The sequence below is a fragment of the Macaca thibetana genome, chromosome 2, assembly GCF_024542745.1.
Source record: "Macaca thibetana thibetana isolate TM-01 chromosome 2, ASM2454274v1, whole genome shotgun sequence".
In the NCBI taxonomy this organism is placed as follows: domain Eukaryota; kingdom Metazoa; phylum Chordata; class Mammalia; order Primates; family Cercopithecidae; genus Macaca; species Macaca thibetana.
The window spans coordinates 73,538,896-73,547,094 of NC_065579.1; the positions used below are offsets into that span (position 1 = coordinate 73,538,896).

Below are 8,199 nucleotides of genomic sequence, written 5' to 3' on the forward strand. Positions count from 1 at the left end.
AAATTATTCTAAACAATTGATTTGCCATTTGGGGAAAAATCATTAATTCTCACCCAGGTACCAAAATATTAGATGCAATAAGGAGTTAATGTTTTAAAAATCAAATAGGAAAACCTAAGTAAATGAATTTTCCACAATTCTGGATGATTGGGGTCTTTCATAGTTGATTCATTTAGAGGCAGTGTCTTGCTCTGTCACCCAGACTGAAGTGCATTGGTGAGATCATAGCTCACTGCAGCCTTGAATTCCTGGGCTCAAGCAATCCTCCTGCCTCAGCCTCCCAAGTAGCTAGGACTACTGGTGCATGCCATCATCCCTGGCTTTTTGTGGGGGAGATAGGGTATCACTCTGCCCAGGCTGGTCTCAAACTCCTGACTTCAACTGATCCTCCAGCATTGGCCCCCCAAAGTGCTGGGATCATAAGATTATCACCACACCCAGCCATCTTTCATAGTTAAAAAGCAATATAGGGCCGGGCATGGTGGCTCACGCCTGTAATCCCAGCACTTTGGGAGGCCGAGGCGGGTGGATCACAAGGTCAGGAAATCGAGGCCATCCTGGCCAACATGGTGAAACCCCATCTCTACTAAAAATACAAAAATTAGCTGGGTTTGGTGGCATGAGCCTGTAATCCCAGTTACTTCGGAGGCTGAGGCAGGAGAATTGCTTGAACCTGGGAGGTGGAGATTGTAGTGAGCTGAGATACCACCACATCTGGCTAATTTTTTGTATTTTTAGTAGAGATGGGGTTTTACCATGTTGGCTAGGCTAGTCTCGAATTCCTGACCTCAGGTGATCTGCCCGTCTTGGCCTCCCAAAGTGTTGGGATTACAGGTGTGAGCCACTGTGCCCAGCCTCCTTTCTCTGGCTTAGTAACCTCTAGCAGCAGAAAAATCCCCTCCTGCTTTTGCATGGAACACGGGCACATTTGTAGGCCAAGAAATAATATCTAAGCCTGTTTGAATTTAGTGTCAGTGTAATACCTGCATCAAGAAGGAAAAGTCATAAACTTTGATCTGACATTAGACATAATAAAATTGGTGCTTTTTGCCTTTCAAATTCCTGAAATTTAGAAACTCCTTGGAAATTTTTAGCAAAGGTTTAGCTCCACTGAATAGAACTACTCTACTTGCTTATTTTTAAATTAAACCAGTGTTCACAATAATTTATGGTTATTATATAGTTTTGCTGTTTAAAATTTGTTTCTTCAGTAGTCTCTTTAAATAAATTTTCATTGTAAATATGCTGTGGATTTAAATATTCATTATGAACCAAATAGTCTTCTGAATTATACCAGGAAACAAACCAACCTTTTATGTTGATTCTCTTAGAAAATGCAATTCCAAATATACTTTCAAATAATTAGATATTTCTTTTATATTATCTTTGAAGTCTTTATATATATTTTATTAATATATATTTATATCTATATTTATATATATGTTCATTTTTTGGAGACAGGGTCTTGCTCTGTTGCCCAGGGTAAGGTACCATGACAGAATCATAGCTCACTGTACCCTCAAACTCCTGGGCTCAAGCAGCCCTCCCACCTCAGCTTCCTGAATAGCTGGGGCTATAGGAGCATGTTGCCATGCCTAGCTGATTTTTTTTTTTTAAGAGTCAGGGTCTTGAAATATTGTGTATTGGTCACAATTATATTTGGCGTTTCTTTGAATATGCATTGTTAATAATGCCATTTAAAATAAGACCTTTGGCAGTTTTCTAAAATCTGTCACTTTTAGTGTAGGAATGTTATTATAGTACATGTCACAACTTCCCCATAATTCTTCCCTTTTCACTCTTGGTACTGTAGTGCCACATAGCGAAAAACTGTAAAACATGAGCATTCTGCCATACCATTTGTATGTGATAAGAAATTAGGTTTTATTTGTGCCATTTCTGTATTGCTTTTTCTTTGGTTTGATACAAGATTTCATATTATGAACCATCTGCCTTACAATCCTGTAAAACCTATCATTGCATCATAATTGGAGAAAAAAATGTACAGCCTCCTTAAATTCATTATCTCTGTTTATCAGTGGAATTTATTCTTAAATCATAATTTTAAGCATATTTACCTTTTCCGTTTATACCACGAAAGATTCTAATATGTACAGGAGTCTTTCAGAATACTTATATTCTTGTGAAAATAAAAATAGCTATTTTTAAAAGTCAAGACAGTTATAACAATTTTCTTCCATTTATACAAAGCAAAATATGGAAGACACATAGATTAGCTTATTTCAGGCTTTATATGAAAACAGCGACAGAATTGTCTGAAGAAAACAAAAACCAAAAATCCTGTCATAATTTGATTAGTCTGTAACAGTCACATAATCATCATGACCTTTTAAAAAACAGGAAAAATCACTTAGCTCTACATAATTGGTAAATTCAGAGAAAACTAAATATTGGGGTTTGTAATAACTCATTAGTAAAAATTTTAAAATTCAAATTCCATTTTTCTACAGTTTTGTCAAAATACAGTGTTATAAAATAAAAGAATAAACCTTATGTGTTTAAGTGATCTTGCTTTCTTTAACATTGTATTTTTCTTAATACTGAGAGGATTGGTCTTTAAGCAAAAATTAAATAATTTACCTAATCAATAAAACAAAAAGGTCAGGTTCAGTGGCTCACAACTGTGATCCCAACTACTCGGGAGGCTAAGGTGAGAGGATCACTTAAAGCCAGGAGTTCAACACTGGCCTGGACAACATATCAAGAACCTGTCTATGAAAGTAGATAGGTAGGTAGGTAGAGAGAGAGGGAGAAAAGACAGATGAGAGAGAGAAAGAGATTAGATAAATAGATGATAGGTACATATCTGTAATCCCAGCACTTTGGGAGTTTGAGTCCAGGAGTTCAAGACCAGACTGTGCAACATGGCAAGACCCCATCTCTACAAAAAATACAAAAATTAGTGGAGCCATAGTGGCATGTACCTGCTACTTGGAGGCTGAGGTGGGAGGATTGCTTGTGCCCAGGAGGTGAGACTGCAGCGAGTCATGATTGCACCACTGCACTCCAGCCTGGGTGACAGAGCAAGACCTTGTCCTCAATAAATAAATAAGACAACAAAGATTAAAAGATGGAAACTTTTTAATACTGGGATTCCTTATCCAGGGCTAATTTATCCTTTAGGCATAGTAAATACATGCCTTGGGCCAAGATTACATATAGGGGTCCACAGAAATATTTTCATTTTTATTTCTTTTAAATCAGAAGTAGTAATGTATATACATGTATGTACTAGCAAACCTATATGGTATTTTATTCATGTTTATACAAATGTATAGAAAATAGTCATAAATGTGTAGAAAATATAATTTTAATTTTTTTTATGGAGTAAGTTCCTTACAAAGGCAAAAAGGCCTAGAGACTTGGAAAGTAGGATGTAGCCCTGCTTTTTCCTTCTTAAAGGCTTCCTTCCTAAACACCTTTTCATCTCTTTATTTTATTCTTTTCCTACACCATGATCTTACGAATACTTAAATTCCCAACTGATTGCTATGTGTATTGAAGCATAATATCACAAAGTGCATAAATCAGAAGTGTATATCCATGAAACAACACCCAGATGGAAAAAAGAAGTAATTTTTTTCGGAGTGACGTTATTGCATTGTGACCTCAAGTTCAGAGCAACATGCTGTGCCCCTAGAATACTGTGATAGCTGCTAAACTAGTCAGGAATTTTTTTGTTTTGTTTTCAAGCATGCAGTGGTGTAATTATAGCTTACTGTAGCTCACTGCAGCCTCAAGCTCCTGGGCGCAAGTAATCCTCCCAAGTAGCTGGGATTAGAGGTTTAGCCACCACGCTCAGCACTAATCAGGATTTAAATATTCATATTTAAGGTGTATGAAATGTGCAGGTAATAAAACTGTTTTCCCAGCTTTTTATTAACAAATACTCCCTTCTGAGGCTACGTTTGAATTACTCAATTAGAGAAATTTTTCTCCCCACAGCTCGATGCATTCTATTTCTCATCATTTGGCTCATAACTGGAGGAAGGCACCACTTTTGGTTCTTGCCAAATCTGACTGCTGATGTGGGTTTCATTGACTCCTTCCGGCCTCTGTACACACATGAATACAAAGGACCAAAAGCAGACTTAAAGAAAGATGAAAAGTCTGAAACCAAAAAGCAACAGAAGTCCGACAGTGAGGAAAAGTCAGACAGTGAGAAAAAGGAAGATGAGGAGGGGAAAGTAGGACCAGGAAATCATGGAACAGAAGGCTCAGGGGGAGAACGGCATTCAGACACGGACAGTGACAGGAGGGAAGATGATCGATCCCAACACAGTAGTGGAAATGGAAATGATTTTGAAATGATAACAAAAGAGGAACTGGAACAGCAAACAGATGGGGATTGTGAAGAGGAGGAGGAAGAGGAAAATGATGGAGAAACACCTAAATCTTCACATGAAAAATCATAATCTGACTAATTTTGGGACTGAATGAATAAGTACAAAAGGTTGGATTTTCTATGTTGGCTGATTACCATATTGAACACATGGCATTTGTAGCATTCTTTAAATCTGTTTACTGAAATATATTTGACATTCAAGCAGTTATATTCAGTCCTTCATTTTATAGAATATTGGCACTATTATTGGTACAGTTTAAAGCCATTAATATGTTTTATCCATTTGATAATTTTACAGTAAGTAAATCTCATTCATTTTGACAGTTATCAAAGATGTACTTTCCACAGTTAAATTTACATTAATGGCAATTTTTGATAGTTTGTTTTATGGCTTTTTACTGTTAGACTAATCAAAAATAACTTTAAAAGGAACAAAGAAACTCCAACATTTCACATTATGCATAGTTATGTAGCCATTTCACAGTTTCTTTAAGATGCATAAACTCATTGTTCTTGATAGTTCTTTTATTTTTCATTATAAAGTTACACCAGATTCAAGAATCTGAGTTAGCAGAATTCAAAACTATTTTGTGGAAACAAGCCAACTAGTAACCATGCAGCAACACTTCTGGTTTAGCTAAATTCTTTTTCCAATGTAGGAAATCCACACTGATTTGTACGTCTGACTCAGAGAAAGATGGTCGTCTCCAACAGAGAAAGTGAACAGCATTTGTTGGAAAGTGATGGCTCTCCCTCTTCCCTCCCCATTTCATTGTCGTAACGTAAAGTGTATTCTGTACATAATTTGCAAATAAAACATTTTATTTTAATTGTTACTTATTATTTAGATATTTCTCAACACTTAAATTCATAAAATTAAGACCATGTAAGGGTATGTTTTTAGAGAAATGGAAGTTTCAGTAACCCACAGAACATCTGTGATCTTTCTACAGCAGCTTTAGTTTTGTGCCAACATTCCATGTATTTTGAATATGAGCAAAAACTGATCTTTATTAAATAAGAGCAGACTTAAAGTAGCTTTGTACGCCTTAATGTTCATTTTGATTTATTTTGAATCTTTACATTCAGAAATGAGATACTGTATTATCAGACCAGGAGGCATTGCTGTGAAAGATAATTTCCTATTCTAAAATATCAAATTTAAAATAAAGATAATAAAACGTAAGAGAACTATTGGACTCTAGTTGCTTTAACTAGTTTTGCAGTTTGACTTTACGTCTTAAACACCTTAGTTACAAGTCTTTGAAAACTCTTGTTTACTTATGAGCATAATCATTCCTTGGAGTTATACTTTTATAAACTAATAATGAATATTAAATGATTTTTCTTCAGTCACAGTGAGAGCATTTTGCTTTGTGGTTGAAATAGGTAGTGTATGTCAGTCTTTGCTTTAGTCTGTTTCTCATCTAAGTGTTTGAATTAAAGATGTTAAATTTTTCTAATTGTGGAAAATACATTTTATGTATCATTGACACGTTTTATTAAACATGGCTTGATTGCTTCTTTATAGTAGTCCCTGTAAGTGGACAGAAATGTGGCTATTTGATGTTAATGCAACTATGTCAAGGCTGCAATCACTTTTAAGAGTTTTTTTTTAGCAAATGTTCATTGATGAAGTGCCTGGGTATTTTCCCCTCCCATTTGCAGAGCTCTACTACATTTCCACAGTAAGCATTTATATATATAATGTTCGCTTCTGGGTTTCTTTATCACCAGTAACATTGATACCTATTTTGGGATATAAACATGGTGTTTTTCAGAAACAAAATTTATTTCATTAACCTTTTCTATTACTGTGATAATACCCAGGCACTCAATGTTTATCCTGAAATTTTTTATAATACATGTACTTTGTCTAGTCTTAAAGACATTTGGAGCATGGCCAGCAGGAAAGTCAGCTTCTTACTGATGTGTGTGGATTCTTACAGAATGTTAGTACAAATTTTTATAAATATTTGGTGATCCCTGGGGGGAAATATCATTCTTACTATGGTTAGAAAGTGAATTAGAAATTTCAGCTCAGTTTCTATTTTACTATTCAAGTTGTATACTTCAAACAAATGCAAAAATCAAAAGACTGCCTCTATTACAATCCTCAGTGGAATAGATGGCTATCTTTCTTGGCTAATATTAAATATTCTTGTATCAGAGCATGGAAAATTGTTTATAATTGTTAATAGAATGGTGGGGGTTTTTTTGTTTTTTTTTTTTAAGAACTTCAGATTCGCTATGCTGCTGTAAGTAGAAGCATGAAGTTTTTTGATCATGTAGGGCTTATTGTAGAGGGTATCAATTGGCCTAACTAAGCAGGATTGGATTTACCAGAGGCTAAGTTCAGATAGTAAGAATAATGCATATGTGATTGTTCTTAAAGTCAATGTATTAAATAAGGTATTTTTCCTTTTCCCTCTTACTGGATTTTTAAATTTTCAAACCATATGGCCTAGATAACTTTAATTGAAATAATATAGATTTAGTTGAATACTATTCAGGAAGTAATACGTTTTAATATATCACATGGAAATTATGCAGTGGTGATGAATTTTGGTGTTTCCCCCCTCTTTCTGGTTTTACATCATGAGGCTCAATTAGCTGCTGACAAGAAAAATCATCTTGTGTCTTTTGTAAATTGAATTTTTTTTTAAATCTTTATTAGGAACTGGAAAACAGCAAGTATGGTTGATTCTCATTATTCAAGGTAGTTATGTTCTATAAAGTCACTGCGAACACTGAATTAGCAAATACAGAACCTAGGGGAAATACAAGGCTAGATTTCTGCAAACCACTGGTCACATTTTCATCAGGCAGTCAACATGTAAATGTCTGTTTAAAGACACCTTATTTAATATAGTCGATTCATTAACCTTGAAGTCATGACCAACAACACTGTAACTCATGCCTGAATGAAGCTTATCTGACGCATAAGCTTCATAAGGCACACAACAGCCTTTTTGCCCTTAGGAACAGCTTTTTGCCCTTAGCACTAGGCTTGGGGGCCATTTTAAACAGTGAAATCAAAAAAAAAAAAAAACCAGAAATGCAAAAACCATGGCATTAGAGTAAAAAGGACACATTTATAGTATGAAAGCTGGAACATGGCCTTGTTCAATCTCAGCTGAGGATATATGTACAGCAAGTTTTTTGCTGTACCACAAAATTTTAGGTTAGGCAAATTCACAAATACAGAATCCACGAATAACAAGGATCAACTCTACTTAACTATATTTTAAAGCTGTGACATTTATCTACCTGGTTTATGTAATAGAATTTATTGCTGAATCATGCTCCAGTATTTGAGTGATGTTTTAAATATCCTATGTCTGAAAATAATTCCTCCTAATTGTGTAGTAATTTGCTTTTACTGTTTCAGCAGTATTTCAGGTCTTTGTTCATTCACTCAGTAATACTGAGCACTTACCATGTACCAGAATTTTACTAGGCACAACCATGAATAAAAATACAATTCTACCCTCTTGCACCATTAAATAGTGTGTTAAGTGCTATGGCAGCAAATTGCTACGTATGCTGGATATCTCTTGTTTTCCCCTCCCGCTCCACTCTGCTCTTGCCCCCAAAGCTGACCCGAATGGACCACAGCAGTGGGCTCCTATGCCTCCTGGCTTCTGAGTGGGTTTGGCCAAGGAGTGTCCTGGCCAGAGATCAGAGGATGGTAGGGTGCCTATTCTCAGCTCTTCTCCTGGGGTTGGGGGGCTGCCTTAGAAGCCAAAGGTCACTTCTCCCAAACCCTTTCCCTGCTTTCCAGGTTGCCAGTCCCTGCACTCTTCCTTTCTGGCCAAGGATGATGTCTGTTC

The 8,199-nt window shown here is 35.8% G+C and overlaps 1 protein-coding gene across 50 annotated transcripts in view; it reads left to right on the forward strand.

Annotated features, from left to right (window-relative positions):
• Positions 1-7,873, forward strand: part of SEC62 (SEC62 homolog, preprotein translocation factor) — a 332,886-nt gene extending 325,013 nt beyond the window's left edge. For all 50 annotated transcript variants that reach the window (XM_050779982.1, XM_050779987.1, XM_050780021.1 and 47 more), the window contains exon 9: positions 3,967-7,873. In XM_050779982.1, coding sequence (XP_050635939.1) covers positions 3,967-4,436 — 470 coding nt within the window. In that variant the 3' untranslated portion in view covers positions 4,437-7,873. The remainder of the gene's footprint in view (positions 1-3,966) is intronic.
• Positions 7,874-8,199: the final 326 nt, after the last annotated feature.